We start from the raw sequence: 17,368 nt of genomic DNA, 5'->3' as shown, positions 1-17,368 counted from the left end.
AAACAATGCGATATTTAATATCAAATAAAATTAAAATATATATATAATATATATATTATATATAATATATATATTCAATAATTCCGATCAAACAATGCGATATTCAATATCAAATAAAATTATCGATATCTTTTTGATATTATCAATAACAGAATATCGATATATACTAAAATATCAAGTATCAAAAGAATTATATCCATATTGTCGATATATCGATATCATATGCTCATCCCTACGTCACACTAAGTAATTTTTTTTTTTTTTTTTTTTCAATTCGTAGTCAAGTTGGTCCATACCCGTGGAACTGGTTATCGGACCGGACTTGGGTATATCTTACATGGCTCATCGGGTCGGAACAGTGGTGAGTTTTCCAGATTAAAAAACAAAAAAAAACTCTTCAGCCGAAAAGATTGCGCGCGATTTTCCGACGAAAACGCGTTGGTGTGTTTTGATTACAGCCGACGAGAATGGCCGAGTTCTCGCAGATACAGTCTATTCAGACGTTGGTGTCGGACTGCAAAGAGCACGCGAAAGCGTGCATTAAGTTGAGGGTAGCCGGCGCGGCGGAGACTCTCAGCATCACGTGTTCTAGTCTGGATCAGGCGGAGAGTCTCGCTGATCTGATCGACGGATACTGCAGGCTGGTTACGGGCAGCAACACCTCTTTGTGGAACAGAAAAGGTAAAGGGACGTTGTTGTTGTTGTTGTCGATTGACGCAAGAGACAAAAATGCAATAAAATTCCCGTCCGTCCCCGACTTACTGTTTGTAAAATTATTTGACACTTGTACCGTTAATGTTATTCACATATATATATATGTTACGTTTTTGTTTTTTCTTATTTTTTATTCGCACAAGCTGGATCGTGGAAGAATTATCCTTGTCCGTGCAAAGGTAAACAAAAACGAAGGATATATTGTCTTGCTTGAATGTTATGTCGTTTATGGTTTATTGGGTTTTGTTGCAACACGCGGTAATATATTGCGATTTTTATTTTACGATCACGATAGACGCGCAACCGCCGAAGTACAGACAAGACGGTGCGGGCAGTCCGGAACGTGGAGAAAAGAACGCGGGCAAAACCGGGACTATCTTGTCCGAGGATTATGCGGAGATTGTCGATGAAGAGGGAGATTATTCAACGCCAGCTAGTAAGCGTCTGTTTATCATACCGATGTGTGATAAATATTAATGTATCTTCTATATTTAAACTCGTTCGCAGAAATGTAAATTTAAAAGCAATTGAGTTTAAATTTTATTTCGTGTATTTTTTTTATGTTAATTAATTAATTTGTCCGCAGCTCGAGACTACGAGATAGTCCGAAATCAAGTGGAACTAGGGGAAATTATAGGAGAAGGTCAATTCGGTAACGTTCACAAGGGATCTTACAAGGGTAGGGACGGTCAGACCATCGCCGTTGCCGTTAAGACCTGCAAGGTCGACGCCGATCTCGCCACCGCCGAGAAGTTCCTCGAAGAAGCTTGTGCGTGTGTGAAAAAAAAAAAAAAATGTCTCTTTAATAAAAAAAAAATTTAAACATATTTCTATACAAGGTGTGTAATTTTATATCGGATTTTGTTTCAGATATTATGCAGCAGTTCGAGCATCCGCACATCATCAGGTTGATCGGAGTTTGTTCGGAGGCGCCGATTTGGCTCGTGATGGAATTGGCCAGACTCGGAGAGATGCGCGCTTATCTACAGTCAAACAAACATCGTTTAGATCTCGCCACACTTTTGTTGTACACCTTCCAATTGAGCACTGCCTTGTCGTACCTTGAAAGCAAGAAATTTGTACACAGGTAAAACTATAACAAAGTCGGTTTGTTGTTCGTTGCACTCTCGGACGTTGCACATTGCGGTCATTAATGGTCCTTATTTTGCAGAGACATCGCTGCGAGAAACGTGCTGGTCTCGTCGCACACCTGCGTCAAATTAGCGGATTTTGGCCTTAGCAGATGGGTGGAGGATCAAAGTTATTACACCGCGAGCAAGTGTAAACTGCCAATCAAGTGGATGGCGCCGGAGAGTATAAACTTTCGAAGATTCACCACTTCGTCTGACGTTTGGATGTTCGGTTAGCATCTTGACATTTTTGTTTTATCGAGATTTTATACATTTTTTTCATAAAATGCGTGAAACATAAATTTATTGTTTCAGGTGTGTGCATGTGGGAGATTTTAATGTTAGGCGTAAAACCATTCCAAGGTGTGAAGAATAACGAAGTGATACGCAAGCTTGAGAACGGAGAAAGACTCGCGCTTCCGAATCATTGCCCGCCGCGATTGTACTCCCTGATGTCTCTGTGCTGGAGTTACGAGCCCAGCAAGAGACCGACGTTCAAGGAGATTAGAGAAACTTTGCAGTGAGTAATTTAAAAAAACTTTATATTCTGCGAAACTGTAATCGGACATCTCCGTTTTTTTTTTATGTGTCTTATTAAATAATTGTTAAATTATAGCGAGATTTTGTTGGAAGAAAAGCATCAGCAGCAAGAAACTATGAGACGAGAAAACAGAAGAGTGCAAGCCATGTCCTGGGGTACGTTGCTATCTACTCCCGAGTAGTTTTACATCAAGATATATGTTGTTACAACAAATATACATACGTTTTTAATCATTGTCGATAGTTTTTAACAAAAAAAAAAAACAAACTAACTTACCTTGCACAGGTACAGACGATGTGCCGCCACCGAAGCCTTCCCGGCAGCCGCAAAACACGACGGAGCAATCACTGCTGTCCGCAGCGCCGGTCTCCACGTACATCGTAGCGCAGAGTCCCGAGGTTCTCGCGCAACTTCTCAAGGACAATCAAGCCAGAGGGGTATGTCCCTCCGTGTACACAACACCCGCGTCTCCTTTCAACACGCTTGCGGTACAGTTCCAGGACGAGGATCAGGTTCTGACCACCGCCCTCGTGTCCGATCTGCCCTTTTTCGATCCCGCGCTTTCCGAACCGCCGTCCCTCGTCATGCACGACACCAATCAGTCGGGCGGCGATTCCATTATGTCCGATGCCACTCTAGACTCCCTCGATTCCAACGACACTCCTCTCATGTCGAGCCTCAGCATTTCAGACACGGCAGCGCAGACCCAGTCGCCCGCCGTCAACCGAAAGCAGCAGAAGGTTAAAGAGATGCAAAACTTGTACGCGGTTAGCTCGAAGGTGATGAGTAACGTAACCGGGGGGGATCTGTACTCCCCAGTGCAGAAATTCTCCGTGTCCAACGCCGTGTCGATGTCTACCGCGGCCGCGCCCGCCACGGTTGCAGGCGGCGAGATATACGGACCGGTCGCTAGTTTCACCCAGAGTTCAGCTATTGTTGGTAATCTTAGTCAGAGCGCTAGTATAGGCGGTAATTACGGCGAAAATCCCGGGAACTTCGGTCCTAGTAGTTTGACCGGAAGCGTAATAATATCAGATAGCAATAGTCAAACGCAATTATTCACTGGGGGTAGCTCGCACGCTCAAAGCCAACCGATTAATCATGGTAACTTTGCGTCTACTAACAATACAAGCCAGGTGTTTGCTAGTGGTGGTGGTGGTGGTGGTGGTGGTGGTGGTGGTGCTGGTGGAGGTGGTGCTGCTGCTGCTGCTGCTGTTCAGAATGCAAATAGCGCGCAAAGTGCTGGCGTTAGTGGTGGTAGCGGTAACGTTGTTTACGCTCGCAACGTCAGCTCGACGAATCCCGCTGGTACCGCGTCCAACGCGGAATGTTTGTACGGTCCGGTTCTCAAGTTCCGCGCGCAAACTGCTCAGCAGCCACAGACCGCGGTATCAACCGATTTGAAGACCGCCAACGCGATGGCCGGATTTTACGGCCAAGCTGGCAGAAACAATCTGCCTGCTGTGGTTCAAAATATACAATCGCAACCGATGTATCCGCAAAATTACCCGCATCAACAGATCTACTCGAACATCGCTCAGCCGGGACAGGCCATGTACGTGTCGCAGATGCAACACGTGCAGAACGTCGCGCGACAAAACGCCGTATCCCAAGCCGTGACCTACGCGGTCATACACCATACGAGTCAGCAGCAGTCTCAATCGAGTAGCGTGAATCCGATTTACACAGCTCACGCGACTTCGGTGTCGGTGGTTCAAGCGCAAAAGGTGCACGTTCCGAATTACGCTCAGCAGCAGGCTCAGTCTGCGATCGGCAGCCAGTCGATGATGTGCCAGGTAACCGGCGCGAATCAAGCGGCGAGTGTCGGAGTTATACAAGCCTCCGTTCCGTCACAGCACTTTGTCACAGCGTCTTCCGCGATTCAGCAGCAGAATATTCATACGACCGGTTACATAACGGACCAGCAACAACCGAGTTCTCTTCGTCCGTTAGATCAGGTGCACGTCGGCAATATAATGACAAACGTTGCCGGTGCGCATCAGCAACAGCAACAGCAGCAGCCTCAGATGGCCAGTAGTGTCGCGAAGACAGGAAACATGCCGCAAATGGTGACGGGCGTCGCTAAGATCACCATGTTCACGACGCCCCAAAAGCAAGAAGAACAGTTGACGAGCTCGACAGACGGCACTCTCTCCGGCTCGCTCATCTCTTCCGCAGTTAGCGACAGCACCATGTCGTCTAGTAGCTCAATGACGGAGGAGGCACAACAAGATCAGGTTTGACCATGCCTCCTAGGAATGTGAAAACAAAAACGCATCTTTATAATACATATATTATTTGCAACGTCACATCTTGGTTTGGTTTTGTTTACCTGGTCCGCGACACTTCCGCAACACATTGCACCTAAGTTACAAGTTGGTTGTACCTATATATGTGCTTGTGTATACATACATAAATTAAATTTTCTTCACTTTGTTGCGATGTATGTATTAATCGAGTAAAAAAATACTCTTTTTTATGTTTAGCGAACATTTCTTTTCTCTCTCTCACCGAGTAGGCTATAAATAATGTTTGCATGAAGAATGGATGTCGCTGATGTATATTTGCTACAGTAATCGAATTTTAAATTGCATGTAGCGAGTAAAAACAAAAAAAAAAAAAAAAGGAATTGCACCACCTCTTTGTTTTTAAATTTATTTGCATCTCAAGAAATATGCATCTCTTTAATTTTTACTGTACATATACATACACGCGGTATATATACATATATGACGTTTACATATATTTTTGTACATTTATATATATAAATTATTGTATAAAACAAACTTAGTTATTTATATTTTTATGGACGTTTTATTTATATTTGGCGATAAAGAATCGGAATGTAGAATTCTAATGTAATATTGGGATTTTTTTATGTTTGTTATTTATAGAGGAACATGCATTCGCAGTTGTTCGACAATCCAACGTCTGACAATTTCAACAGTGGCATTGACGACGAGCAGAAGTTGCTGGAGCAACGGTTATTGGAGCAGCAACGCCAGTCCGAAGAAGACAGTCGTTGGCTCGCGAGAGAAGAGGTACGTGGTCGAATTTTGCTCACTTTCAAAGTTTTTTTTGCTTTGCATTACATCGTTTATTTGTTACTATATATATTTTCAATTATTTTGGTTTTTTCTTTTGTCACGTCAAACAGAAACGTCTGTCGATCGCAACGAGCGGCGATGAAAGCGCTAGTCCCCCGGTTCCGCGATCGGTTACGCAGTCACCGAGTCACGAAGCTCACTCCGCCAATACCGGCTCTCTCGGTTCTGACAAGAGTTCCGAGAAGATAATTGTAGTAAAGGTAGATGCAACTGTTTTTTTTTTTTTTTTAAATCTCAAGTACCACGCAAATGAATCGAGTTGACTGATGATGAATTTTTATTTCTCCTTCGCAGAAAATGGAACCTACACCCACCGCGGATTTGGACAGAACCAACGATAAAGTATATGACTGCACGACGAGTGTTGTTCGCGCAATTATGTCACTGTCACAAGGTGAGAATTATAAAATCGAAAATTTAGAAAAATTCTAAAATTTATAAGAAGAACAATTAGGGGTAAGAGATACAGTGATTGGCCACTTAAGGAAAACTGCACTATATATAGAGTGAATTATAAAATTAAATTTAATAACTTAAAGTAAATCTTCAGTATTACTAGCTCAAACAAACTATAACAATTGCAAATAAAATAATAAATTTATTAGAAAATTTGAAAAAGTATTCAAAATTTGATAAAATATTTCCTATAGTCAAAATAGACAGTTATTGGCCATATGAGTTCTGTTAGTATCTGTTTACATAAAAGTTAACATAATAAATTTTTTGTTTTGACTTATGAAGATATATAGTAATGAATATTTTATTTATAACACATTAAAAACTAATAAACCTACTTACATTTGTATCCTATAACTCAAAATAAGAGGCCAATGACTGTCACATGGTTTTCAAAACCTTAAAAACAGTGATTGGCCGGTTGGCCAATGTTTGTCGTATAACAATAAGTTTTTTAAGCTTTTTAAATACTATAATATTACTTTTATTCGGAGCAGAAGAACTTAATTAATATTAAAATGTTTATAATTTAGAATATAATAGTAGTATTTATTTATATTTATTAATTCTTTAATACATGGCCAATTACTGTTGGGAGGCCAATAACTGTACTGTTTACCCCTATTAGGAAAAATTTACACAATAATACATATTGCGCAAAATATTAATTGCAGGTGTTCAACAGAGCAAGGCTGATCAGTATTTAGAACTAGTACGTAGAGTAGGTATCGAATTAAGATCATTACTGTCTTCTGTGGATGTTCTCGTGGAGATATTGCCGATATCCGCGCATCGCGAGGTCGAGATGGCGCATAAGGTGTTAAGCAAGGATATGGCGGAACTCGTGACCGCCATGAAACTGGCGCAAAATTACAGCGCCACCACATTGGACGCTGAATACCGAAAGTAATTTGTCTTTTTTTTTTTTTTTTGTTGATTAATTTTTGTTTTCGAATATGCGTCGCGAGGAATTTCAAAATTGTGTGACGGTTTCTTTCAGGGGAATGCTTTCTGCGGCTCATATATTGGCAATGGACGCAAAGAATCTCTTGGACGTGATCGACTCGATTCGTATACGTTATCCGTACGTGGACAGTCAGATTTGCCAACGGCAGAGCGACGTGAGCAGAACGCGAGAATCTACGCCCGAGAATCGCATTCGTTCGAGTCAATCGGGAGAGCACTTTCTAAGGAGAAGTCAGTCGACCGAACGACAAGAAACGACCTTCAGACAAAGCCAAAGCGGTGACCTGCTCCACAGAATGGGTCAGTCGGCGGATCGATCTTCGCAAGTAAGAATCAAATCACGTCGTTAAAAAATTATTGAAACTCTTTAAAATTCACGCAAACTTTTGTGCAGGGACTTATTACCGGTATTATACTAGAGATTGTATACCGTTACCGTTATAGTACCGAAAACCGTAATAAAATACCGGTATTATTTCGGTATTCCTACTAATGGTATTCTGAAAAATTAGATAAGTTAATTAAAGCAATTTTTGTTGCATAATTAATCTTCCTACCGCTTATTGGATACTTATAGACCGACAAAATATAAAGACGCTTTTTTTTTATAAACCAATTGAAGCAGCTGTTTATTCATGCTTTCTTTTATTACGTAGCATTTACTAAATGTAAAGTGAAATTTTTAAACAAATTTGGATATTGATAAATATGTCTATGTGTATTTTGTTACTGTTCTTAATTATATTAATTATTGTTACTGTTCTTAATTATATTAAAAAATAATAATAATTTAAATAATATTAAGTTTCTGTGCGGCAGTTTTTTTATAAACATTATATTATTAAAAAGTATTATCAACATAATGACAACACTTATAGTTTTAAGATATTACTTTTTAAAAATCACGAAAAAATTATCGGTAAATATAATATGGGTAAATATACCGGTATGACGTCATACCGGTATTTCTGCATTTCGGTTCTGCATAAGGGTTTTCATAGTATTACCCAAAAATATCGGTATTTTGCATACCGGTATATAAGTCCCTGCTTTTGTGCAAAACCGTTTCTAAACCGTTTTTTTTTTATGATTAACAAATTAAAATAGAGATACAATTTAAAGATTGTGCGTGTAAACGCATTACAGGGAAGTCTGTCCGACCTCAGCAGCAGCTTGGAGAGAAGACACAACATGGTAACCAACAGTCTCGAACGTAACTCAACAGCGAGGCGACAAATGGTCACCAACAGTCTCGAAAGGAAGAGACCCTCATTGACCTGTAGCCCGGGACCTATGAATAATTCCGTTAATTTGCCGCCGATGGTGCCGGTAACTTGCAATTTGGTTCAGACCGCGAGTCCCGTTATACATCCGAGCCAGTCGGTTTCCACGGGTGTCAATCAGCAAACGGTGTTTGCAACCAACAGCAAAGCCACGTGCGAGACCCCGACAACAAATGACAGCTAACAATGAGGTGCCTTGAACTGAGGTAAAATGACGATTTTCGTCATTTATTTTCTCGCTACAAAAAAAACAAAACAAAAAAAAGTGTGCGAGTAACAATATAATTGTTTGTTTTTTTTTTTTTTAAACGTACCGATTCCAGGACTACTTCGGAGAGATTACCCCGCTTGTGTACATAGAACAACATCCTATCAAGTTACCCGTGTATACACCTACACGAATACATCAACAATCTGAGATCTGGTATTTGTGTGCTTTTTAGCTCTTTTTAAACATTCAAACACGCAGACACTTTATATATATACATATATCTAAGCGTACTTATAGATAGGACAGTATTCATTAGTTTGTAGCGGCAATAGGAGGATTTATGAGAGTCACAGCTATAACATAAAATAAAAACCACAACTCCAAAGCTTTAGGATTACTATTTGTTACGCGCGTAATAAGAGAGGAAAGACGCCAGAGTTTTTACGGTTTTGTGTCCGCAACTGTAGATGATAATACGTAAGGTACGTTTTTACATTCGTCAATATTACTTAAGTGTGAGAAAAAAAAAAAAAAAAAGATTTTATTTTTTATTTTCGTTGTTCGATATTTTTTGCTTCGAAACTGCGATGTGAAATTTTTTTGCGCTCTTAAGCAAATTTTGATATTTCTGTCATCTTGAATCGTCGGCTGACACGCGATTGCGATTTTAGATAATTGCGTATTATTATAAAATTGTGTACGTTCACGAACACGCGCGCAATATTGTTTTTCCGTTCGGAAAAAAAAATATTGTGCGCGCACGTAAGGATTTTTTGTTTTTTTGTTTTTTTTTTAGATCGTAACCCGACAACGTTGGTTTTTTTTTACCGCGAGTTCGCAAATTTATATAGTCTATTTCTTGAAACGTGTAGAAGTGCTGCGGCAAGTTATAGTGTAAAAAAAAAAAAAAAAAACAAAAAACAAAAAAAAACCATGGACTGAATGTTATTTCTATTATAGATAATTATTTAAACAATTCACACCGGTTTGCAAGATTCACACGATTTGTACAAGAGATGTTTTTTATATAAAAAAAAAAAAAAAAAAAGGAAAAAGCGCGACAACCATTTTTCAACACACACGGCGAGTCAGTTCCTAACAAAATATTTTTATCCTTTTTGCATAAGAGAGTAGCTGAAGTATTCTTAGTAGCCGATTGACGCAGTTTTTGCAGCGATATATGTGCATTTCTACAAAAAATCCTCGAGATCTATCACTTCACGAAAGTGAATGAATTCAATATATATATATATATATAGTTGATAAAAGCAAATATATAATATTCCATTTCGCACATATCTCTTTGCGTTCCTGGGGGAAAAAGAAAATTCCATCTGTACACGCAAGATAGACGTTCTCGTCATTCTGAAACGTTTATAATCGCTGTATCTCTCTACACACGCGTGTATTGTCGTAATTGGCATGTGAGAATACGTATTACAAGATCTTTCATATAGTTTGTAAATTGTAAATTTGATATCCTTAAAAAAAGAAAAAACAAAAAAAAAGACGGTATGTGGCTTTAAAAAGATTCATGTGCCAAGACATGCTTATATACGCTCGAGGAAAAAGTATAATAATAACAATAATAATATATGTATGTTGTAAATCTATCGATAAACAAAGAAGGAGTTGCTTAATAATCCCAGGAACTCGTAAATGAGTGTTTATACAATTTATTGGCATTAACTGGCTTTCCAAAAATACGTGGAAAGATGCTTCTTCACACACAATTCACACATCGGAAAACGCAACTCTCGTCACGCAACTGAGATGTGTTTTTGCTCAGAAAAAAAACACTAATGTTATTAATCAACGACCTAACCATTTTCTATAGAACTTTTCTCTCTTTTTTTTTTTTTTTTTATCACTTTTGCTGCGAATCGAATTTAAAATGCACTAGCGAAAATAATTTTAGAACATTTACAATAGCGTAACGTAATACATATACAATCGTAACTATTTATTTGATAAAAAAAAAGAAGTGTAGCGTGTGTTACGAGAAGAATTGATAAGAACCCTTTCACCGTTCAATACAAAATCTTATTTATCTCGTTCCATCATTTTTGCAAAAATATTTTATAATAGAATTTTTGTACCTTTATCCAGATTTCTTGATGTCACGTTCATAAACGAATTGTATTGTTCTCTCTGTCATCGTGTCGACATGTGTACAAGTATTTAATTTCATTATTTCTCTCTCATACACGTACGATTCACGGCGACGTTATATTCGACATATGTAGATTAAATAAAAAAAAAAAAACAAAAAAAAATCTAAATTATTTACTCAATTATATACTGTTGACAAATGTTATATTTATATAAATATAAATATATATATATATATATAACGTCAGATATTAAATGACAAATTTGATTTCGGTAATAGCAAAATGCTTTTACTGCGATTCTCATATAGTCATCGACGTGAAAGCTATTTGTGGCTAATAAAGTCGACGAGTATATTCTCTAACATTTAAGTCTTTTTCGTGTGGGTGAATGAGCGAGACGATAATAAATGTGTCACCGTTACATCAGCGAGGCAAAGAGGTAAAAAGACGATAAAAAAAAAAGAAAAATAATAATAAATCATATGTAACTTCTCATTTTCTCTTAAAAAAAAAATATTTATAAACTTGTGTAAATGTAACTGTATGTATCACGATCACATGCAAAATAAACTGCGCAAATGATATTTCTCAATATTAACAAACACCTTCGAAATCGCTCTGTAACGAAAGATGAAAAAAATTCGAATGTATGTTAAATCACCTGTCACTTGCCGTGTTTCGCACCGTAATACTTCACCCCGTTTTTGGTCGAACTTCTGGCGTACTTGGTCAGAAGCGCGTTAACAGTGACATTGCCTTTCGTGAAACGACTGAAATGATTATTTAAGATTGAAACAAGTATTTTTTTTCTGTTCTATTTTAACATTGAATTAAAGAACAATTTTCTGTTTTATTTTTTTTACTTACACAATATAAGGCGTTATCTCCTCGACGGTCCACTTGTCCTTGTATCGGAACAATTCGTTGAGCCTGTCGTGAATGTTGTTGGGCAAGTCGTCTTCCGGACACGACACGATCTCTTTCCGCATCCTCGAACTGTTGTATATCACGAGAGCCAATCCGCACAAATATTCCTCTCTCGGCTCCATCTCTACGCGAGATCGCAAAATATAAAAAAAAACAGTTTTCTCTTCAACAACGCACAAGTATCGCAGATACTTTCTTACGAACTTTCGGGACACCCGATCTTCCACGATTCCATGAATTCTCTGTAGTCGGTGCGGGGCGAAGCGGCGAGAAGAATTTTTGCTATCATCGTGCAGCATTTTCTTTCGTCGTATCTGTTGTGGATTGAGAAAAATTGTTGAATTTTATAAAATTTTTACATTTCTATTGATTCTTCTGATTACAACGGTAGATGCTACTGTTAATACGCGATTCCTACTTGTACAAGGATCTACCGTCAGTCTTTGTTTTTGCGCTTCTTTCTGTGTATGTTTCAAATATAACATCGAACACCGGTTCGTAAATCAGCTCCCTTAGACATTCGTACGTTTCTTCTTTGTCCACCTCGTCGATCTCCCAAGATTGTTCTCCGAAATAATCCAGCATCAGATTCAGACTTCGTGCTTCCACTTCGAATGATATCAGACGCAAGTAGCCTCAAGTACATAGAAAGAGCGAAGAGTTTAAACATTTATAAAAAACAAAAAATAGAAAATGATTCATCGTACAAAGCGCAATATTTTTTTTACCATTTATGTCGGCTATTAAGAAATTCGTCAGAGCCTGTTTCAATTCGTGATCGCTGGTCTGCAGCTCGCTTTGCAATCTTTCCCAATTGTACAGTGTCGTAGGGTCTACTGTGGATTCGTACTCCAATCCGTTGAAAGCGGACGAATTCAGGAGAGCTGGCAGATTTGCCAGATTAGGTTTGGTTTCTCTCACCTTGAATATTTAAATAAAGGGTGCGTTCAGACACAACTCAACGGTTGAGAGATCATCACTTATGATAGAACTATTCTTCAAAATCTGCTGCGATTCCAAAAGTATGATCCAATCAGAAGTGATTGTCTCTCAACCGTTGTGCAACTGTTGAGTTGTCTGAACGCACCCCCAAATAAACAAATTTGTTCGCACAAGTTTTTTTTTTTGAACAAGTATGACTTTTTAAGGCCCCTTGAATTTCATAACAAGAAATATATGAGGCCTTACGAGCCATTTGTAAGATGTTTCTACAAACAGAAACTGTACGTGTATATACACGCACATGTAACAATTTTCAACTTGTAAATTTTTACAAGTGAGTGTTTTTTGAGTTGAAAACTCAAATCTTAAATTCACATATGGGATGCTGGATTTGCATCTCACATATGACAGACCCCGGATACCCCCTAACTAATTTAAAACAATTTTTTTTTTAATACTTTCTCTCATTCAAATCACTTGACTTTGCTTCAAATACCTCGTAATACGAGTTAAATATCTTCGTGATGGTTTTATTATCCACAATTCTCTCATTTGCTTTCTGTTTGCTCGTTGATTGACTTAGTTTCAAGTTTGGCACAAGCAGCCAAGAATTCGATATCTCCGCTTCCTTGACCTCGTACGTGCGATTGCTCGTGCACAATATAGCTTCGTCTTGTTTGGTACCGCGAAACGACACTCTGTTGTCATAAAATAAATTTGCGTATCATCAAATTCTCCATTCCGCGGAGAATGGGGAATTGCGTTTGTTAGTTAGCTCGGGACAGATTCTGTACTAAACTCTCCGTCTATCTAATTCGGAAACTACGTACGCGTCTCCTTCGTTCAGCTCTTTCAATATGTGCTCGTTCACCTCCAGCAACATCAAGCTGTCAGGCATCTGCGCCGCTGAGTACAAGCTTTGCGTGACGATATTTAAATCGGTCTCCTTGATAGCAGCCAGTTCCAAACACTGGCGCACGTCCTCCATTGTGCGGACGTCCCTTGACAAAAAAAAAAACAAGAACTTAAACAATTAAAATTTTCTTGCCGCACGCGTTTATTTATTTACCTTTCGTCTTCGCACTCCATGTTTAAACTTTCCATGTTTCAAAGGTCCAAATTCATAGTCGTTTCCCAAATCTTTTAAGCCTATGTCACACTAGGGATTAGAATTGAGATTGGATTGCAATTTGGCCAATCAGAGCAAAGATCACTAAACTTGGGATTGGTTTTCTTTTTTCTGATTGGTCAAATTTCAATCCAATCTCAATCCCAATCCGTAGTGTGACATAGGCTTTAGATCTCGTCTCCAATCTCAAATTTCAGTGTAGTTGCTTATCATGATATTTAGTTTTTCATGACTGAGCAAGAATATAGAACCTTCTATCCTAGAATGGCGTATGGACTTAACTTAACTCGGTTCACTGAGCCAATTTTGCACCAAACCATATAGGGCCTTCTACAATAAGATATTAGTAATAAGTCAGAAGCAAGAAATTGACCAATTACAGTTAAATCACAGAAGAATAATCGATTGTGATTAGTCAATTTCTTGCTCCTGACTCCTGATTTATTACTAATATCTTATTGTAGAAGGCCCTATATTCTTGCTCAGTCATGAAAAACTAAATATCATGATTAGCAACTACACTGAAATTTGAGATTGGAGATTCGAGATATGAGAGCTGAAATTTGAGATTGGAGACGAGATCTAAGATTTGAGAAGCGACTATGAATTCGGGCCTAAATCTCGTAAATATCTTCTTTTGAGACCTTTGTTTTTCACACATTTGCTCCACATTCGAGAAGAACGAGTCGAGAGCGGCAAAAGATAGCAATTGGGTGCGTTCAGACAGCTCAACAGTTGTACAATGATTGAGAGATAATTACTTATAACTGGATCATACTTTTAGAACCTAAACAGATTTTGAGGAATAGTCCTATCATAAGTGATGATCTCTCAACCGTTGCGTTTTTTGAACGCACCCATTAGGTGCGTTCGGACAACTCGACAGTTGCACAACGATTGAGAGATAATCACTTCTGATTGGATCATACTTTTGGAACCGTTGCAGATTTTGAGGAATAGTCCTATCATAAATGATAATCTCTCAACCGTTGAGTTGTCCGAACGCATCCAATGGGTGCGTTCAGCAGCTCAACAGTTGCACAACGGTTGAGAGATAATCACTTCTGATTGGATCATACTTTTAGAACCAAAACAGATTTTGAGGAATAGTCCTATCACAAGTAATGATCTCTCAACCGTTGCGTTTTCTGAACGCACCCATTGGGTGCGTTCGGACAACTCGACAGTTGCACAACGGTTGAGAGATAATCACTTCTGATTGGATCATACTTTTGGAACCGTTGCAGATTTTGAAGAATAGTCCTATCATAAGTGATGATCTCTCAACCGTTGCGTTTTCTGAACACACCCATTGTTATCCACCGCGTATCGCCAGATGTCGTCGCGGTCCGCAAGTAGTCAGAAATGCCAATCGAATGGAAAAAACACTTTGCTTCCGGATTGGCACCCGTGAAGGAAAACGAATTCGATTGGACGATCTCGCCGGATGTGAGAACGTTTTCCGATTGGCCGTTGTAGCGCGTGGTGCGGCCCCGTTCGCCCATTCGACGTCGGGCAATTTGTAAATATACATTCTTTTATTACATAATATTTTTCGGTGAAATAACCGGCGAAAAATCGGAGCGAAAAAAAATCGGAAAAATCGGCCGCTTCGCGTTAACGGCAATTAAATATAAAGGTAAAAAGAGCGCGCCAGGCGTTGGAGCGGCCACGCGGGATCACGATTTCCGGCGAGTTTCCAGAAGCGCGGAATGGCGTTGAGATCGATTTGCCGGTTGTCAATTGATTCGACCTTCGGGCGGTCGAGCCATTTCGCAGCCACCGCCCGCCCGAGTAGACCGTCCTTCGTCACGCTCGCACGAGAGTTCGCCTCAGCTGCAAAAAACATGGCACTGCCACGCGTTTTCTTCGATATGACCGCGGACGACAAGCCCGTCGGTCGCATCGTGATGGAGGTGAGCGGAAAAATTAGCGTATAGGTTTGCGTTTTAGGAACGGGATCGATTCCGTGGCATCGAATCGCGGGCACGTTATCCGCGAGTCCGCCGACCATGCCTGGCCATCTTGATTTTCCCTACCCGGGGGGGTCCGGTATAATTCTTGCGAATCACCCGGGATCTTGTTTCGTTCGACGACGACGACGACGAATCAACGATTGTCGAATAAATTTGTTGAACAATCGTCGCGCGCGATGAGACAAAAACAACAGATTTTGCGTTTGTCGTTGGACAAAACGCGATCTCGCGGTAATTTGTAATAAGTGCCACCGGGGGGGTTTTTGTTACCTGCACATTCGTTTTTGCGATGCGTCATGGTCGAGCGAACCCCGCTCGCGGCACGCGCTCTCTGTGGCCATCACGTAATTTTCCATTGACCTTATGGGAACACCGGCCGGCGTGTTCGGCGACAAAACTTCGCCCCGAGAAACGTGTAAAATTCTTCGTTCGCGGCTCGAACAGAAATTCACACGTGATTTCGGAAAAACGAAAACCTTGTTTCGAGAAAAACTTTGGCAAGATTGTTAGATAACGCGTTGTTGTTCGATAAGGAACAAGGAAGTGAAAAACACGGAAACGTTACAACGCGTTTCCTGATGATCGTTTTCGCGATAAAGTAATTTTGTACACCTGCGAGTTTTATTGTTGTCAAAGATAATAGATTGATAGTAGGAGATTTACGCACACGAGTACGTTAAACAAATTTGCACATGTATACGATAATTTGTTTTATATGTAGAAAAAAAAAGTTGCTTAATATCTTTTAAATTACTTTAATATTTTTTGTGATTAAGTATGTATTCATAAATATAGTTTGTTATAAACTAACGCACTTATACTAACATTTACCGCGAGATCTGTCAAAGAATGTACTGTAATTCTCAAGGTTGTGATAATGAATCTGTTTTAATGTGTCATGTATTATTGCGGTGTCTTATGCAACACACACGTTCTCATTCTTGCGTCTTCTAAGATAACAGTTTGATTACTGAAACAATTTGTGTAGCACGTACAAAGTAAGTAGAAAGTATATTTATTTATTTATTTATTCTCTCTGGTTTTCAGTTGAGGAAAGATGTTGTTCCCAAGACGGCGGAAAACTTCCGTGCCCTGTGCACCGGAGAAAAGGGTTTCGGTTACAAGGGTAGCAGCTTCCACAGGGTGATTCCCAATTTTATGTGCCAGGGTGGTGATTTTACCAACCACAACGGTACCGGTGGCAAATCTATTTATGGGACCAGGTTTGAAGATGAAAACTTCAAGCTGACTCATACCGAGCCTGGCATTCTCTCTATGGCCAATGCCGGACCCAACACCAACGGCAGCCAGTTCTTTATCACGAGTGCCAAAACCAGTTGGCTCGATGGAAAACACGTTGTATTTGGCAAGGTTGTTGAAGGAATGGATGTAGTTAGAAAGGTATGTTTCTGTATTTTTTTTTAGTACTTTAACTGTGTCAGGTATTTTATTTTTTTTTTTGTGTAAAAAATTCTTAGATATTATTTCTTACATTCGAAGGAATTGAGCGATAATTTTTCCTTGTTTTTTTTTCTTTTTCAGTTGGAAGCGATGGGTTCTCAGAGCGGCAAGACTTCCAAAAAGATCATAATAGCGAACTGTGGAGAGTTGTAGATCGATTAGACACCATAATAACTTGCATTTTTTATTTAGCTGTTGCATAACTACTTGCTGTCTTTATTGCCCTTCATTACCATTGGTCACACAATTCTCTTGTCTCGAAGCTGACAATGCGTTTTTTCCGATTGCGTACGGAGACGAAAAATTTGGACACGACGAAGGCGACAAAAAAAAAAAAAAAACAAAGTAATAAAACCTGCATTGATACTCTTGTTTCCTTAAGACGAGATGTGAACAAAAAAAAAAAAAATA

General features: G+C 39.3%; 3 protein-coding genes across 4 annotated transcripts in view; 2 read left to right on the top strand and 1 right to left on the bottom strand.

Annotated features, from left to right (window-relative positions):
- LOC109858447 (focal adhesion kinase 1) overlaps window positions 1-9,454 on the top strand; it is a 16,966-nt gene extending 7,512 nt beyond the window's left edge. The window contains exons 7-23 of one of the 2 annotated variants that reach the window (XM_020435706.1): window positions 281-361; window positions 459-681; window positions 858-893; window positions 1,010-1,150; window positions 1,301-1,483; window positions 1,585-1,801; window positions 1,886-2,076; window positions 2,160-2,364; window positions 2,461-2,540; window positions 2,671-4,622; window positions 5,280-5,426; window positions 5,543-5,692; window positions 5,787-5,886; window positions 6,623-6,854; window positions 6,949-7,240; window positions 8,061-8,403; window positions 8,521-9,454. In XM_020435706.1, the coding sequence (XP_020291295.1) occupies window positions 281-361; window positions 459-681; window positions 858-893; window positions 1,010-1,150; window positions 1,301-1,483; window positions 1,585-1,801; window positions 1,886-2,076; window positions 2,160-2,364; window positions 2,461-2,540; window positions 2,671-4,622; window positions 5,280-5,426; window positions 5,543-5,692; window positions 5,787-5,886; window positions 6,623-6,854; window positions 6,949-7,240; window positions 8,061-8,381 (4,551 nt within the window). In that variant the 3' untranslated portion in view covers window positions 8,382-8,403; window positions 8,521-9,454. The remainder of the gene's footprint in view (window positions 1-280; window positions 362-458; window positions 682-857; window positions 894-1,009; window positions 1,151-1,300; window positions 1,484-1,584; window positions 1,802-1,885; window positions 2,077-2,159; window positions 2,365-2,460; window positions 2,541-2,670; window positions 4,623-5,279; window positions 5,427-5,542; window positions 5,693-5,786; window positions 5,887-6,622; window positions 6,855-6,948; window positions 7,241-8,060; window positions 8,404-8,520) is intronic. The other variant, XM_020435707.1, reaches the window with a different exon arrangement.
- Window positions 9,455-10,257: 803 nt separating this feature from the next.
- LOC109858448 (sister chromatid cohesion protein DCC1) lies at window positions 10,258-13,524 on the bottom strand. Its single transcript, XM_020435708.1, has 8 exons — window positions 13,461-13,524; window positions 13,222-13,392; window positions 12,888-13,089; window positions 12,178-12,370; window positions 11,868-12,084; window positions 11,654-11,763; window positions 11,390-11,573; window positions 10,258-11,292 (listed from the first exon to the last, which is right to left on the bottom strand). The coding sequence occupies exons 1-8, from the start codon at window positions 13,493-13,495 to the stop codon at window positions 11,187-11,189; spliced, it is 1,218 nt and encodes a 405-aa protein (XP_020291297.1). The 5' UTR covers window positions 13,496-13,524; the 3' UTR covers window positions 10,258-11,186.
- Window positions 13,525-15,075: 1,551 nt separating this feature from the next.
- On the top strand, window positions 15,076-17,351 carry LOC109858451 (peptidyl-prolyl cis-trans isomerase-like). Its single transcript, XM_020435711.1, has 3 exons — window positions 15,076-15,436; window positions 16,544-16,897; window positions 17,039-17,351. The coding sequence occupies exons 1-3, from the start codon at window positions 15,233-15,235 to the stop codon at window positions 17,108-17,110; spliced, it is 630 nt and encodes a 209-aa protein (XP_020291300.1). The 5' UTR covers window positions 15,076-15,232; the 3' UTR covers window positions 17,111-17,351.
- Window positions 17,352-17,368: the final 17 nt, after the last annotated feature.

The sequence above is a fragment of the Pseudomyrmex gracilis genome, unplaced genomic scaffold (assembly GCF_002006095.1).
Source record: "Pseudomyrmex gracilis isolate BER0280 unplaced genomic scaffold, ASM200609v1 scaffold_205, whole genome shotgun sequence".
NCBI lineage: Eukaryota > Metazoa > Arthropoda > Insecta > Hymenoptera > Formicidae > Pseudomyrmex > Pseudomyrmex gracilis.
This window is presented reverse-complemented; position numbering and strand designations above follow the sequence as displayed.